Source organism: Pan paniscus, chromosome 2, assembly GCF_029289425.2.
Source record: "Pan paniscus chromosome 2, NHGRI_mPanPan1-v2.0_pri, whole genome shotgun sequence".
NCBI classification, from domain to species: domain Eukaryota; kingdom Metazoa; phylum Chordata; class Mammalia; order Primates; family Hominidae; genus Pan; species Pan paniscus.
The window spans coordinates 181766415-181784108 of record NC_085926.1 but is presented as its reverse complement, the minus strand read 5'-3'; the positions used below and the strand labels follow the sequence as shown (position 1 = coordinate 181784108).

Below are 17694 nucleotides of genomic sequence, written 5' to 3'. Positions count from 1 at the left end.
AGAAAGAACAAACGAATGGGAGAGAGAGAGAGAAAGAGAGAAGGAGAGAAAGAAAGAAAACAAAGGAGAAAGAAAGAGGCCAGGCATGGTGGCTCACACCTGTAATCCCAGCACTTTGGGAGGCTGAGGTGGGCGGATCAGGAGTTCAAAACCAGCCTGGCCAACATGGTGAAACTCCATGTCTATTAAAACTACAAAAATTAGCTGGGCATGGTGGTGGGCGCCAGTAATCCCAGCACTTGGTACTCGAGAGGCTGAGGCAGGAGAAAGAACCGAGAAAGAGAGAGAGAGGAGAGAGAGAGAGAGAGAGAGAAGGCAGAGGGGGCGAGGGGAGAGAGAGACAGAGAGAAGGCTACAGAGAAACATGGGGATTCAGCACAAGCTGAAGAGACCTCAGGAAGGCTGCTGCGCATCTGGGCGGAGGAGAGCAGCAGTAGGAGCCCAGCCTCAGGCGTGTTGAGATGGAAGAGCATGTCCTGATGGGAGACACTGCCACTGCTAGCGGCTGCCTGCCCCCTTGTCCCTCCCTGAGCTGAGCCATGCAGTCAGCTGACCCTGCCATGAAGAGGCTGTGAGGAGCCTCACCAGGGATGAGCTCCGAGGGCCAGAGGTGAGGATGATGCTGATATAGGAGTGAAGGTGTCCCAACCTGTCCCAGGCCACAGCCTTGCCACCCTGGTGAGTGGCATGGCCCGGGTGTGACTGATGTGACCAAATGGATTTACTCCACTGGGGAAGGGCTCCTGGGTTTGCCTCCCTCCACAATGCTGCCTGGGAGCACCAGCATAAAAGCAAGGCCAGGCGCCTGGGAGAGCGGGGAGAGAGTGGTGGCCACAGTGTGTCAGAGCCTTGGGACCGAGAAGCAAAAGTGAGGAGAGGAGACACAGGACCAGGGAGATGCTCTCCCTGCTCAGTGGGCTGGCTTTACTGGCCATCTCCTTCCTGCTCCTGAAACTTGGCACCTTCTGCTGGGACAGGAGCTGTCTTCCTCCTGGCCCACTCCCCTTCCCCATCCTTGGAAACCTGTGGCAGCTATGCTTTCAGCTGCACCCAGAGACACTGCTCCAGGTAGGAAGCCTGTGCTCAAGCTGGAGGCCCTAAAGGGGTGGACAGATGAACCCCTCTTCTCTCTCAGACCAGCGGCACTGGAGACAGAAAGAAGGAACAGAGGTCAGACACGTGTGGGGTGAATCCTGGTCTTACCATTCATTAGCTGGGAGGCTTTGAGCCTCAGTTTCCTCGCCTGTCACATGCAGGGTGGGAGGGGGATTGCAGAAATTGTGGACTTCGTGCAGAATCTAAGAAGTCTAATCTAAGAAATTCTGAGTGCAGGAGAAGTCCACTGCCAATGGAACAGGGTGGCGAAAACCACTGAACAGAGCTCAACTCCAGGAGAGCACTGTGTGCAGCTGGAAGAAGTTTTCTGAAAAGCCACTTGAGATGGGAGTTGGGGGGAATGGGACCCCCACAAGGGCACATTCAAGTGACGTTACTCAAGGAATCTCTGCACAAAGCCACCACCAGGGTAGCTGGAGCCTCAGCTGAAGGGCGCTGTTGGATTGAGTGGGTGGGACTGGGGTGCTGCTGAGAATGATGGTGGGCAGGACACTGTCTCTCCTAAGGCCATGTTCAGCCCTCTTCTTATTCACACTCAACAAATTTTTAAAAAATATCTGGCTGGCGCTATCAGACAATTATGATCCTCAGGCTTCCCACGCAGTGGAAAGAGCACTGTACTGGGAGTCAGGAGACCTGGGTTCTAGGTCTTCATCTTTTACTGTCTTTTTTGGCCTGTTTTTTTTGGGGTTTTGTTTATTGTTTTGTTTTGAAACGGAGTCTTGCTCTGTTGCCCAGGCCGAAGTACAATGGCACAATCTCAGCTCACTGCAAACTCCACCTCCCAGGTTCAAACGATTCTCCTGCCTCAGCCTCCCGAGTAGCTGGGATTACAGACGTGTACCACCAAGCCCTGTTAATTTTTGTACTTTTAGTGAGACGGGGTTTCACCATGTTGGCTAGGCTGATCTCAAACTCCTGACCTCAGGTGATCCACCCGCCTCGGCCTCCCAAGTGCTGGGATTACAGGTGTGAGCCACTGCACCCGGCCTGGCCTCTGTTTTTTTTAAACTCATAAAATGGAGATAAATTGCCTACCTGCACACTTATACTGAGGGTGGACTCAAGCAAAATATGTAAAGCCCACGTGGGACACCAAGCCCTTGAGAAACTGGTTATTTAATATCATCTGTAAAATGGGTAGAACATTCCACCTCCCAGGATTAATGGCCCCCGACTATTCCAAGTGCACAGGGGACCTGTGACCCAGGGCTTGGCTTGCCTGGGAAACGGGGCTGGAGGCACTCTGAGAAGGTGCTCCTGCAGTAAGTGTCCCCCATCTCTCCACAGCTGGCGCAGAGTGTGTTCACCGTGTGGGTGGGCCCGATCCCCGTTGCGGTGCTGAGTGGCTTCCAGGCGGTGAAGGAAGCGCTGGTCTCCAACTCGGAGCAGTTCTCCGGCAGGTCCCTCACCCCACTCTTCCAGGACCTGTTTGGAGAACGAGGCAGGGCTGCCCCTCCTGCTGGGGAAGGGGAGGCGGCTAGATGGTCACTACACTCAGGGAGTCGGGGATGGCTCAGAGCTGTTAACAGAGAGGGGACTGCCCAGGAGGACCTGCGTGAGGGGTGGGGGTGGGATGACAAGGAACCAGCTCTGGGAGTTGAAAGACCTGGATTCGAGTCTCAACCCAAGCCCTGGCCAGCTCTGGGACCCCGGACAAGTCGGCCTCACTCTCTGCCCCTCAGTGGGCTCCTGTGTAGATGGGGATAATTATGGCTTTATATCCTGAGAATGTGGGGAGGGGATTAAGTAGCCAAAACACCTGAGAGTGCCCACTCAGTGCCTGGCTCAGCAAATGCCCTTGTTCCCTCCTTCCCTCTCCCCAGAACCCCTCCTCCCCTTCTTCTTCTTTTTTTTTTTTTGACCCAGAGTCTTGCTATGTTGCCCAGGCTGGAGTGCAGTGGCACAATCTCGGCTCACTGCAACCTCCACCTCCTGGCTTCAGGCAATTCTTGTGCCTCAGCCTCTTGAGTAGCTGGGATTACAGGCAGGCACCACCACGCCCGGCTAATTTTTTTTTTTTTTTTTTGTAGTAGAAATGGGATTTCACCATATTGGCCAGGATGTTCTCGATCTCCTGACCTCAGGTGATCCACTTGCCTTGGCCTCCCAAAGTGCTGGGATTATAGGTGTCAGCCACTGCACCCAGCCCCCATTGTTTATCTCCTCTTCCATTTCTTGTGGGGACTTTTAAAGGAAAAATCAGGTTGGTGGGCTGGGGGAGGGCATAGCTGAGACCACCTTGAGGGCACCAAGCTCACTGACCACTCCCTCAAATGCCCCTCAGCCCTGGGACACAGCATCTTCCCAGAGGTGATTTTGGGGTCTGCCCTCCAGGCCTGGCCCAGGTGAGAGCCAAGTGGTCTTGGCCTGGGAGGCTGGGAGGGGCTGGCGACTGTCCACCCCACCCCGCCCCGGACCCAGGCATCATCTGCAGCAGCGGGCACACGTGGCGGCAAAAGAGACGCTTCTGCCTGGTGATGATTTGAGGGCTGGGCCTAGGCAAGCTGGCGCTGGAGGTGCAGCTGCAGAAAGAGGCAGCAGAGCTGGCAGAAGCCTTCCGCCAGGAGCAGGGTAAGTAGCAGGCTGGCGGCAGGCCAACCCTCACCCCCTCTCCCCACGCACACGCACACCCCTGCAGAACAGGCGAGCTTCACTGCATAGGCGTGTGTGTGTCCATTAAGCCTCAGAACGTTAACAGCCGTTTTAAGCTCCATTGAGTGGGAGTTTCTCCAAGGTGGGTAGACAGAGGTCCAGGAATGGCCAAGGTCACTGGAAAGCCACAGCCCTCCTTGATAGCTGGGGATTTTCCATCAACATCCAAGGTGGCCGGGCGCGGTGGCTCCCCTCTGTAATCCCAGCACTTTGAGAGGCCGAGGTGAGCGGATCACCTGAGGTCAGGGGTTTGAGAGCTGCCTGGCCAACCTGGTGAAACCCTGTCTCTACTAAAAATACAAACAATTAGCCTGGCGTGTTGGGCACGTGCCTGTAACCCCAGCTACTCTGGAGGCTGAGGCAGAAGAATCGCTTGAACCTGGGAGAAGGAGGCTGCAGTGAGCCGAGGTCATGCCATTGTACTCCAGCCTGGGCGACAGAGCAACACTCCGTCTCAAAAAAATAATAATAAATAAAATAACGAAAAACTAACAAACAAACAAATCATCCAAGGCGTCTCACATCTCCAGCCATTGGCATATGCATTTCCCCTTCCAGAACGCCCCAGCCCATGTCCCTTCCCTCCCCATGAGAAACCACTGTTCCTTCCTCCAGACCAGCTGCGGTCACCTGCCCTGAGAAATCCTCCTGAATGCCAGGCCCCCAAACCTTTTTTATTCCCTGCTGTGCCATACCTGCCCCACATTCTGTTGTTATTCTGTTGTCATTCAAATTGTTGTCTGTCTCCCATGCCTCTCTCTGACCTGGCTCGTAGAAGGTGCTTGGTAAGCACTTGGGTTTTTTTGTTTTTGTTTGTTTTGTTTTGTTTTTATTTTTGAGACGGAGTTTCGCTCTTGTTGCCCAGGCTGAGTGTAGTGGCACGATCTCGGCTCACTGCAACCTCTATCCCCCGGGTTCAAGTGATTCTCCTGCCTCAGCCTCCCAAGCAGCTGGGATTACAAGTGTGCACCACCAGGTCCAGCTAATTTTTGTATTTTCAGTAGAGACAGGGTTTCACCATGTTGGTCAGGCTGGTCTCAAACTCCTGACCTCAGGTGATCCACCTGCCTCAGCCTCCCAAAGTGCTGGGATTACAGGCATGAGCCACTGCGCCCGGCTGGTAAGCATTTGCTGAGTGCATGAGTGAGGAATGGGAATGGAGGACTGAGTTAGTAAATGAGCGACTAGATACGAGATCAGATGGGTGCTCAGGGTAGTGCTTCTCGTGCCTCCTCGTCCTGAGCCCTGCCCCTCCACCCTCAGGTAGACCCTTCGACCCTCAGGTATCCATTGTCAGGTCCACAGTCAGAGTCATCGGGGCCCTTGTGTTTGGCCACCACTTCCTCTTGGAGGATCCCATCTTCCAGGAACTGACTCAAGCCATCGACTTTGGCCTGGCCTTTGTCAGCACTGTGTGGCGCCGGGTAATTGGCATTTGGGGAGGCAGGTGTGCAGGCCATTACCTTAGGGGCCCGAGGCAGGCAGGGGCCTCAGCCAGGGCCTGGCAGGGAGGGTGCAAGGTGGGCAGGAGGGAGACCGTGGCTTCTGCCTGGTGAGCTGACACATTCAGAGCATCAAACCTTTGTTGTGGTTCAGCATGAATGCATGGGCAAGGAATCAGAGGCTGGTTATATCCTAGGACATACAGCTTTCTGGACCTGCAACATCCCAGCGAAGCCCTAAGCACAGCTGCTCTGACCACAGCTCTCATTTCTGTCTAAATTATTTGGGGGGTCTCCAGATGAGAGGCAGCCCTGGGTTACTCAAGTCAAAGGCTCCAGCCCACTTTGGAGCCCCCCGACTCAGAGGCTGGCTCCTGAGTAGGCCCTGGGTGGGCCTCTGTCTCCACAGCTGTATGACGTGTTTCCTTGGGCCCTCTGCCACCTCCCAGGACCCCACCAGGAGATATTTAGGTACCAAGAGGTCGTGCGGAGTTTAATCCGCCAGGAGATCACCAGGCACAAACTCAGGGCACCGGAGGCCCCCATGGACTTCATCAGCTGCTACCTGGCCCAGATCTCCAAGGTGAGCCTGGAACAGCTGCTCAGGAAAGGAGGGGCCATCTTTTTGGGCTGCACCTCGTTTCTGAGCACCTCCTTTCTAAGCCATGGTCTCAGTTTCTCATCTTTGACTCCATCTACAAGCTTCCAAAGCACCCTGAAAATGTGAGTTAAAACAGGGTTTTCCTCCCTACCTTTTCCCAGGGCAGGGCTGGCTTCTGCAGACATGGGTAGGGTGGGAAGCAGAAGACCTGGCTGATGTCAGGGCCAGAACACCAGGGCAGCCACCCACCAACATCAATGCAGTCCTGAGAATCAGGCCCTCTGGAGGGGTTGGAACCTCAAGTTCTGGCCGCACAGGCCTCAGATCAGGCTTCAAGGAAACCCCAGGGCTCTGTCAGGAGAGAACTTTAGACCTGGAGCTGTGCCCCCCACTCGCCCACCCCCGACTCGCCAGGCCATGGATGACTCTGTCTCCACATTCAACCAGGAGAACCTGGTCAAAGTGGTGATCGACCTGTTTCTGGGAGGCACCGACACCACAGCCACCACCCTGTGCTGGGCACTCATCCACATGATCCAGCACAGAGCTGTCCAGGGTGAGAGGCCCTTGGTCACACTCTGGCTGACTGCCCAATGCATGGGGCTTCTGGACCACGGGCATTGCCTCCATCGCTCTCCTTGCTCTGTGGCCCCAGGGGTGGGTCCTGCTCTCGCCACTGTGGTACAGGAAGTGTCCATGGCTTCGAGTCAGACAGGAGGGGCTTCAGTTCCCACCCTGCTGCTTACTGCGTAATGCTGGGCAAGTCATTCCACCTCTCAGACCCAGTGTACAATGGACAACACTATTCTACTCATTCAGTAATGATTCAGCACCTACTAAGTGCCAGGCCCTGTGCCGATGTCCACCTCAAGATCACAACTATGGAGGGGAAAATGTAGCTGGATTTCTCTCAAGGACAAACTGACTATGACCTGAATTCAAATCTGGTGCCACAAGTTTCGTGACCTTGGGCAAAGTACCTGTCCTGTTAGAGCCTCAGTTTCTCCATCTGTAAAATGGAGACAACAGTCCCTCCTCCATAATGCTTTTTTTTTAGATGGTATCTCACTCTGTCACCCAGGCTGGAGGGCAGTGGCACAGTCTTGGCACACTGCAACCTCTGCCTCCTGGGTTCAAGTGATTCTCCTGCCTCAGCCTCCTGAGTAGCTGGAATTACAGGCGCACCACCACAAACAGCTAATTTTTTTGTATTTTTAGTAGAGATGGGGTTTCACCACGTTGGCCAGGCTGGTCTCGAACTTCTGACCTCAGGTGATCCACCTGCCTTGGCCTCCCAAAGTGCTGGGATTACAGGTGTGAGCCACTGCCCCCGGCCATAATGCTGTTCATATAGAGCACCTGACACATAGCAGGTTCTCAAATCTGGGTGCTCTCTCTTCCCTCCAGTGCCCCCTGGAGGAGGAAACCCTACAAAACCTTGTTCATAAGAAGCAAGCTCTGCCTCAGAGAAGGGTCTGCTCCTGTGAGACCAGGGGTGGCAGGGTGGTTTGGGGTGACCTAAGGGCCGCAAGCCTCGGCAGCAGTGTCCTGGGTGGGGACGGAGGCGGTGAGGGAGGATGGTGGGCCAGGGCACAGGCACCCTCCCCAGACCCACACTAAGCCACCTGCGGAGACGGTGCAGCTGGAGCTGGACGAGGTGCTGGGTGCTGCCCAGGTTGTCTGCTATGAAGACCGCAAGCGACTGCCTTACACCATGCTGTCCTCCATGACGTGCAGCGCCTCAGCAGCGTCGTGGCCGTGGGTGCTGTGCGCCAGTGTGTGACCTCCACCCGTGTGTGCAGCTATCCCATGAGCAAGGTAGGTGGCCCTACGCAGCCCCACACCCAACCCAGTGCCTGCAGAAAGCATCCTTCCTGCCTAGCACAGCCATCTGCTATAGCTTCTGCCAACCTGCCAGCTATCAGTCACTTAATCTCTCTCTCTCTCTGTGGCGTTTGGGATGGGGGTTATGATTATAAAAGAATGTAGCCGGGTGCCATGGCTTACACCTACAATCCCAGCACTTTGAGAGGCTGAGGTGGGAGGATTGCTTGAGCCTAGGAGTTCAAGATCAGCCTGGGCAACATGGCGAGACCCCGTCTCTATAAAACGTAAAAAAAAATTAGCCAGGCATGGTGGCGCACACCTGTAGTCCCAGATACTTGGGAGGCTAAGGCAGGAGGATCGCTTGAGCCCGGGAGGTTGAGGCTGCAGTGAGCCATAATTGCACCACTGCACTCCGTACTGAGTGACAGAGTGAGACTCTGTCTCAAAAAAAAAAAAAATGTATAATATAAAGAATGTACTCACTGAGGGATAATTTTTAAAGTTCTCTGTTGTTCAGAGATAACCTTTGCAGACATGATAATCCACCACTCTCCAATCTTTTTTTGCACACATATAGTTTACATAGTTGCAATTCTGCTGAATATATCATTCTGAATCCTTCATTGCACTTAATATTCAGATTCTCCTATAGCAGTGGTTCTCAAACTTCCAGGTACATCAGAATCACTTGGACGGCTTGTGAAAGCAGACACTGCTGGACTCTTCCTCCAGACATTATCTGTCTAGGGTGGGCTGAGAATTTGCCTTTCTAACAAGCTCCCAGGTGGTGCTGATGCTGTGAGTCCAGGGACCACGCTTTGAAAACCACTGCTCTACATCATTCTGTTTTTTGTTGTTTTGTTTTTGTTGTTGTTGTTTTGAAACAGAGTCTTGTTCTGTCTCCCAGGCTGGAGTGCAGTGGTGTGATCTCGGCTCACCGCAACCTCTGTCTCCCAGGTTCAAGCGATTCTTCTGCCTCAGCCTCCTACATAGCTGGGACTACAGGTGTGCCACCATGCCTGGCTAATTTTTTTTTTTTTTGTATTTTTAGTAAAGACGGGGTTTCACCATGTTGGCCAGGCTGGTCTCGAACTCCTGACCTCGGGTGATCGCCTGCCTAGGCCTCCCAAAGTGCTGGGACTGCAGGTGTGAGCCACCACACTGGGCATCTACATCATTCTTAATGGCTGCCTAATGTTCCACCAAATGGATGTTTTGCAATTTTAACCCTTGTTGGTGAACATTTAGGCCATTTGCAATTTATGTGCCTTAGGCTTGGTCTGCATTTTGTATTATCTCCTTAAAACTGGTTTCTAGCAGAAATGCCTTTCTTGCTTCTTTCATTTTATAGCAAGGTTAAGAAAACAAGTGCCAAATAAGGAGAGAGGAAGAAAGTTATAAAAATAAGTCAAATCAAGAACGGTTGCCACATATGTACATAAAACTCCTTTCACTGGAGTGAAAGGAAAAAAGGAAATCTCAATTAATTATGAGTTCTTATGTAATAAAAGGAAGCATGCCTGTATCAGGAAAGCTTTGGCTTATCACATGCCTGTAAGTTATGACAAGGATCATCATTCACAATATTCTTTTGTGGGCCAGTGGACCATGTAGTGGCAGTGCTTTAAGCAGGAGTTTTTAAAAGATGCAGAAATATTCTTCAAGATGGCAGCTGCTTCTTATCTCAATTCCTTTTAAGAGATAAAATTCCTTTCATTCCTACAGTCAGCCAAAATAACACAGTTGAAGTTTATATAAATAATTATTTATTTTTAACCTCTATTCTTTTTTTTTTTTTGAGACGGAGTCTTGCTCTGTCACCCAGGCTGGAGTGCAGTGGCTCAATCTTGGCTCACTGCAGCCTCCACCTCCCAGGTTCAAGCTATTCTGCCTCAGTCTCCCGAGTAGCTGGGATGACAGGTGCGTGCCACCACGCCCGGCTAATTTTTGTATTTTTTAGTAGAGATAGGGTTTCACCATGTTGGCCAGGCTCGTCTAGAACTCCTGACCTCAAGTGATCTGCCTGCCTCAGCCTCCCAAAGTGCTGGGATTACAGGCGTGAGCCACCGCGTCCGGCCAATATTTATTTATTTTTGAGACAGAGTCTTGCTCTGTCACCCAGGCTAGAGTGCATTGGCACGATCACGGCTCACCACAGCCTCTACCTCCCAGCTCAATCGATCTCCCCACCTCACCCTCCCGAGTAGCTAGGACTACAGGCATGAGCCCCCATGCCTGGCTAATTTTTATAGTTTTTGTTGTTGTTGTTTTGTTTTTTTGCAGAGATGCAGTTTCACCATGTTGCCCAGGTTGGTCTCGAGCATAGTTGAAGATGATAGCTCTCTGGTGATCCAGCTTGAGACAGCTTTCCGAGCAGATTTTTGACGTGAGCTGGACAATAACATGATGACACCTGCTCTTTGCCCAGGCTTGCTGTGTGCTGAGGGCTTTGTGCCCACAGTGTCATTCGGTAAAATGGTGCTCTGTATTGTTGACGGAGCCTTGCAGATTCTAGATGACAGATGCTGAATTACTTACCTATCTTACTGTGTAACAAATTACCCCAAAACTTAGTGGCTTAGAACAACAGCATTTATCATTTCACAGTTTCTGAGGGTTAGGAAAATGGGTGTGGCTCAGCTGGATGCCTCTGACTCAAGGTCTCTCATGAGGTTACCATGAAGTTGTTGTTGGGGCTACAGTGTCACCTGAAGACTCCCCTAGGGGAGGCTCCACTTCAAGCTCACTTACATGGAGGTCTTCAGGACCCAGTTGCTCATAAACTGTTGGCTGGAGACCTTCAGTTCCTTGACACATGGGCCTCTGCATAGGGTAGCTCGAAACATGGCAGCTGACCCCCATCAGAGAGAGCAAGCAAGAGGGCACCCAAAATAGAAGCAACGGTCTTTTTGTAACCTAATCTTGGATGTGATATCCCATTGCTTTTGCCATATTCTTTTTTTTTTGAGACAGAATCTCGCTCTGTCACCCCAGGCTGGAGTACAGTGGTGCAATCTCAGCTCAGTGCAACCTCTGCCTCCTGGGCTCAAGCAATTCTCCTGCCTCAGCCTCCCGAGTAGCTGCGATTACAGGCATGTGCCACCATGCCTGGCTAATTTTTGTATATTTTAGTAGAGATGGAGTTTACCATGTTGGCCAGGCTGGTCTTGAACTCCTGACCTCGAGTGATCGGCCTGCCTCAGCCTACCAAGGTGCTGGGATTACGGGTGTGAGCCACTGCACCCGGCCGCTTTTGCCATATTCTATTTGTTGGGTTTGTTGTTGTTGTTGCTGTTTGAGACAGTGTCTCCCTCTGTTGCCTGGGTTGGAGTGAAGGGACACAATAATGGCTCACTGCAGCCTCAACCTCCCAGGCTTGGGTGATCCTCCCACCTCAGCTGCCTGAGTAGCTGGAACTACAGGCACCACATTGTGCCACCACAATGGGCTAATTTTTAAATTTTTGGTAGAGATGGGGTTTTACCATGTTGCCTAGGTTGGTCTCAAATTCCTGGGCTCAAGTGATCCTCCCACCTTGGCCTTCCAGAGTGCTGGGATTCCATGCATGAGCCACTGCATCTGGCCCATTTTCTATTTGTTAGAAGTGAGTTACTAAATCCATCCTATCCTCAAGGGGAGGGGATTACACAAAGGTGTGTATCCTGGGAGTCAAGGCTAACTGGGGTAACTATTGGGGAATCTGCCCCGATAGTCACGTAGGTTCTTTTCTGTTTTTCCTAAGCGTCGGCCAGCTTGAGAAATAAAGGGACAGAGTACAAAAGAGAGAAATTTTAAAGCTGGGCGTCTGGGGGAGACATCACATGTCGGTGGGTTCCATGATGCCCCACAAGCCGCAAAAACCAGCAAGTTTTTATTAGGGATTTTCAAAAGGGGAGGGAGTGTGCAAATAGGTGTGGGTCACAGACATCAAGTACTTTACAAGGTAATAGAATATCACAAGGCAAGTGGAGGCAGGGCAAGATCACAGGACCACAGGACTGGGGTGAAATTAAAATTGCTAATGAAGTTTCGGGCACCATGGTCATTGATAACATCTTATCTGGAGACAGGGTTTTGAGAGCAATCGGTCTGACCAAAAATTTATTAGGTGGGAATTTCCTCTTCCTAATAAGCCTGGGAGTGCTATGGGAGACTGGGGTCTATTTCACCCCAATAGCCTCGACCATAAGAGACAGGCACACCTAGGGGGGCCGTTTATAGGCCTATACCCCCAGGCGCGTATTCTCTTTCCCAGGGATGTTCCTTGTTGAGAAAAAGAATTCAATGATATTTCTCCCATTTGCTTTTGAAAGAAGAGAAATATGGCTCTGTTCCACCCGGCTCATCGGCAGTCAGAGTTTAAGGTTATCTCTCATATTCCCTGAACAATTGCTGTTATCCTGTTCTTTTTTCAAGGTGCCCAGATTTCATATCATTTAAACAGACATGCTCTACAATTTGTGCAGTTAATGCAATTATCACAAGGTTCTGAGGCGACATACATCCTCCTCAGCTGACAGGATTAAGAGATTAAAGTAAAGACAGGCATAGGAAATCACAAGGGTATTGACTGGGGAAGTGATAAGTGTCCATGAAATCTTTACAATTTATGTTTAGAGATTGCAGTAAAGACAGGCATAAGAAATTATAAAAGTATTAATTTGGGGAACTAATAAATGTCCGTGAAATCTTCACAATCCACGTTCTTCTGCCATGGCTTCAGCCAGTCCCTCCGTTCGGGGTCCCTGACTTCCCGCAACAGGTAACATACCAACATGTGTAGGTGGTGAGGTTGCCATTTTAATGAAAATGAAACAGAGCGACTCATCTTGGTGCCCTGGTGCAGGGTGATGCCTCTGTACATAGAGGTGGTGGCGGGAGCCCTGAGACTTTCCTCGGAAAGGAGCTTTGGCTCTGCCCTGAGTACTGCCCTGGAGTACAGTGGTGTGATCTCAGCTCACTGCAGCCTCCACCTCCGGGGCTCAAGCAATTCTCCCACCTCATCCTCCCAAGTAGCTGGTATTACAGGCACGTGCCACCACATCCAGCTAATTTTTATTATTTTTAATTTTTTTTAAATTTGTAGTAAAGACGGGGTTTCACCAGGTTGGCCAGGCTGGTCTTGAACTCCTGCCTCTACCTCTCAAAGTGCTGGGATTACAGGCATAAGCCGCCATGCCCAGCCCCATTATTAACTTATTATTAATTTGCCCAGACTTGAGGTTCCTTCCTCCACAGATTTTTTTCTTCACAGCAGCCCTATCCTTCGGACGCTTTGTTGCTGTTTCTTTTCCATAGATAGAGAAACTTCAACATAGGCAGCTTAAGAAACCGCCCAAACACAGCTAGTAAGTGACTTAGCTGAGTTTCAAATGCATGTCCCTCTGACTCTAAAGTGTTTTCTTTTCCTACCATATGCCCTGCTGTTTGTATTTATACGAAAATGCCACTCTAGGTAAGTGAACCAATGTGTTCAACGGAGATGTTTTACACTGTCATTCTGTCCTTGGCAGAAATTGGCCAGCAAGTTTACAGGTTTGTCAAGAGTCTCTGGGAAAGTGGATAGGACCAGGACATCAGGTCATCTTGCTGCTGGCGTGGCAGAAGGACCCAGGCCCAGGTTGTCTAGAAGCTGTGCCAACTTAGGTTGAAAAGAGGGGGCCAGGGTACTGCTCTGTGTTATGCCGTTTGGGATTAGAAATTTCCTTATTAAGAGCTCATTCCTGCCAATTTGATTCTAGGACTTGTTCTGTGATAAAGGCTCCAGGGGCCCATTAACGAGCTGAAATCAATATTGAGCTTTTACAACTTGGACGAGAGATGTCTGCTGAAAGTGGAATCAAAGCTTGACAGTAGATCATTAAATGTTACAGATATTCCTAAACGGTTCCTAACCATTTCATCAGCTGAGTGATCGTGACAACAGCAATAGTCCCTGATACGATGGTTGCACTTCCAGCCTGTCTCTCTTCTCAGACATTCTATTTGATTGTGAATTCCAAACTGCCATTTACTGGGCAGAAACTGGCACAGCGACCCCAGGAGGTACCCAGCAGGTAGATGGCTCTACAGTCTGGGGAAGTGGAGGGCGGTTGTTGGGCGGGGCGGAGGGGGGGGGGCGCTGTCCTTTTTGCATACTGGATAGGCTGTGCTCTGAACCTGTTCCATGAGCTGAGATCCTCCTTTGCAAGGAGGCCAGAACATCACCCAAAAAAGGACACAAATAATTCTGGAGGGAAAAGAGCATCTTGCTAGGAGCCTCCTGCTCTGAAGGTGATTAGTAAGAACTGTTGCAATGCAGAGGTTACTTAATCCCAGGTAGAGAAAATGGGGGAATTCCCATGACTAGAACTGGGAAATCTATAGCTCACTCAGGCAGCAGCAAGAACACAGGCCTCCCCAACACCTCTGCTTGAAGCTACAGAGTGAGCAAGTCTGGGTGCCCTATTGGTACACATGGCTAGGATGAGGCACCTTGCCTAAGCCTGCCGTACTGCAACAACAGCAAAAAAGAACAATTTCCCCTGAAAACAATTTCTGCATTCTGTTTTTTTGTTTTGTTTTGTTTTGTTTTGTTTTTTAGATGGAATCTTGCTCTGTCGCCCAGGCTGGAGTGTAGAGGTGTGATCTTGGCTCACTACAACCTTTGCCTGCCTCAGCCTCCCGAGTAGCTGGGATTACAGGCACGTGCCACCACGCCCGACTAATTTTTGTATTTTTAGTAGAGATGGGGTTTCACCGTGTTGGCCAGGCTGGTCTCAAACTCCTGACCTCAAGCGATCCGCCCTGATTGGCCTCCCAAAATGCTGGGATTACAGGCGTGAGCCACTGCGACCAGCCAGCATCTGCTCCATTTCTGCATTCTTTATTGGTTTCTGTTTAGAATGCAGGCTTCAAACTCGCTAAGCTTTTTTTTTTTTTTTTAATTTCAAGCTCTTTTTTTTGGTCAGAATCAAGAATTCTGTAGTCAGCCCTCTGGTCTCTACAGGGATAGCTGGTTTAATTTTGTGGTATTTGGTAAATGAGCCCTGGGGTATGAGGCCTTCCCCGGAATCCCAGAGCTGAGTGTTCTAGGGCTGGGGACCATAACCGACCCCATCCTGGCTCCACTTTGGCCTCCTTATGCTGTTTCCGGTCAGCCCAGGGTCCACATGGTAAGGAGCAGATGTTACCCTGCTCCCATCTGCTTGGTCTGATTCTCTTTCTAATCACTCACTTCTCCTTTGAGATAGAGTGAGGGCTGGGGTGAGGATGAGAGGGAAGATTTGGGTTTGGGTTTGGGGGAAGGTGAGGGTTGGGGTTAGGTTGAAGGTTAGAGTTGGGCTTATGGTTCATGTTTTCCTCTCCCCAACCCTAAAGAGTGAAGCTTGCTGTCTCCTCTCTGTCTTTCCATCACTCAGTTCCTCTTTCTCTGCTTGTTTGCCATTCCATTTCTCCTCGTTCTGTCTCTTCCTCTTAACACCCACGTGTGCACACATCCCCTGCCCCAGTGTGTATTGTCCTGGGCTGTCCTTGGCCCCTTCCAGACATGCCCCCAGCTGTTGGCCTTCTCTGTAGGAGGCAATGGCTTCATGTCCCTAGATGTGGCTGGGAGTCTTCAGGACAAAGCTGGGCAGTCCTTAGCCAGGAGGGTGTCCTGCTCAGCTCCTTCTCTGATGTGAGCCTGGAGGAAGGGCAGCCTGAGGGCCGACTGCTGAGTCTCCTCAAGGCCCCTGGACTACTCCCACCAACACACTGGGTATTCTCCAAGCTCACTGTGGCTCAGTGTCAGGGCTGGGTACTGGGTACCATCTGAGGCTCCCAGAGCCACACCAGCATCTCTCTGCAGGGCACCATCATCTTACCCAACCTGGCCTCTGTGCTCTATGACCCTGAGAGCTGGGAGACCCCTCGACAGTTCAACCCTGGCCACTTCTCGGACAAGGATGCAAACTTTGTGGCCAATGAGGCCTTCCTGCCATTCTCTGCAGGTACTAGGCACAGAGCTGGATCCTGGGTGGTGGGTGGGGCTGTGGTGGGACAGACACAGGGACAGCTGCCACCTCTGACTTTTCTTTCTGTTTCCAGGGCATCGTGTGTACCCAGCGGACCAGCTGGCTCAAATGGAGCTCTTCCTGATGTTTGCCACCCTCCTCAGGACCTTTCGGTTCCAACTGCCAGAAGGGAGCCCAGGGCTCAAGCTGGAGTACATCTTTGGGGGCACTTGGCAACCCCAGCCCCAGGAGATCTGCGCAGTGCCCCGCCTGAGCAGCCCCAGCCCTGGTCCTAGGGAGGATGGCCTGTAGCCACTGGGGGTCTGGAGGCCTGTCCCCCATGAAGTCCTTCCTCAGTCTCTTTTGGTTCCTGCAAAGTTAGAAAAGAGGAGGACCAGGGGTTCATGCAGCTCAGCTGCTCATGGTTGCCCCTAACACAAGCTCTGTGGGGTGACACTGGAGAATAGACTTAGCAAGGATTCTACAGAGGTAGCTCAGTTTGGGTGGTTCAATTCTTAAATTAGGTTAGTTATGCTTTGGCAGGCGAAGGTTTTATAAGATTGGTTAAGTTTGGCATTAAATCAGTCCACAAAGTTAATTTTGGGGAATCAAGCCTCACAAGGCAGTAGCTAACTAGGTTCAGAGGAAAAGGCAAACTTTCGAGCAAAACTATGAATATAATAATGCATGCAAATGCGAATACTCTGGATGCCGGGGACTGGTAAGCCCCAAAAAAAAAAAAAAAAAGTGAAGCGGGGGCAGCTTATTTTCTGCCTTCTCCTGCCCTCTCCTGACCAGAAAGAAGAACTGCAGTTCTCTGCAGACCTGGGGCAGAGAACCATCTCACCATCTCAATCCAGCAAAGCCAGCAGACCATATAACTGTTTCCAGCAAATTCTTCACCAAAGACCCACTTTAGTTTCCACACAAGGGTCCCTAAATTTTGAATCCTTGCATCTCCAGACAAGCCTTGTTTATTAAAAAAGAATGACTTGTGGCTGGGCATGGTGGCTCACACCTGTAATCCCAGCACTTTGGGAGACCGAGGCAGGTGGATCACTTGAGGTCAGGAGTTCAAGACCAACCTGGCAAACATGGTGAAACCCCATCTCTACTAAAAATACAAAAATTACCCAGGCATGGTGGCAGGCGCCTGTAATCCCAGCTACTCGGGAGGCTGAGGCAGGAGAATCGCTTGAACCCAGAAGGCAGAGGTTGCAGTGAGCCAAGATCGCACCACTGCTCTCCAGCCTGGGATCCAAGAGTGAAACTGTCTCAAAAACAAACAAACAGACAAACAAAAACACACACACAAAAAAACAAAAGCAAAAACAAAGAATGACTTGTGAGTTCCAGGAGGCAGAGGTTGCAGTGGGTGGAGATTATACCACTACAGTCCAAGCTGGGTGACAGAGCGAGACTCTGTCTCAGAAAAAAAAAAGACTGACTTGCATCAAGGAAACGCAAACTAAAATCAAATGAAATACCATTACATACCGATTAGAACTGCTAAAAAGAAAACCCTGATAATCCCAAGTACTGGAAAAGATGCGAAGCAAATGGAATTCTCATACCCTGCAGGTGGAAATGTAAAAAGGTACAACTACATTGGAAAACAGTTTGGCAATTTCTTGTAAAATTAAACATTACACCACACAACCCAGCAGTCCCAATCTTAGGTATTACCCAAAAGAAATGAAAATATATGTTCACACAAATGCATATCTGTGAATTATATGATTCCATTTCTGTGATATTCTTAAAAAGGCAAACCTATAGGGACAGAAAATATTCCATAGATAAGTGGCTGCCAGGATTCGGGAGCAGGGTTATGGGTTGACTGTAAAAAGACATGAGGAAACTTTCTGGGGTAATAGAAATGTTCTGTATCTTGATTGTGGTGATGGTTACACAACTGTATGTGTTTGTCAAAACTCATACAACTGTACACTTAAATGAGTGTTATTGTATATAAGCCATGCCTCAATATATCTGAGCTTTAAAAAGGAAATGCCTCGGGCCAGACACGTTGGCTCACGCCAGTAATCCTAGCATTTTGAGAGGCCAAGGAGGGCAGATC

At 50.5% G+C, this 17694-nt stretch overlaps 1 protein-coding gene across 1 annotated transcript; it reads left to right on the top strand.

The window, feature by feature from the left end:
• The first annotated feature begins 897 nt into the window (after window positions 1-897).
• On the top strand, window positions 898-17583 carry LOC100967659 (cytochrome P450 2J5-like). The gene is given in 10 exon segments (XM_014344456.3): window positions 898-1068; window positions 2407-2560; window positions 3619-3690; window positions 5035-5195; window positions 5623-5796; window positions 6229-6384; window positions 7436-7526; window positions 7529-7632; window positions 15470-15611; window positions 15709-17583. Coding segments are annotated over 10 exon segments (1443 nt in total). The 3' UTR covers window positions 15927-17583.
• Window positions 17584-17694: the final 111 nt, after the last annotated feature.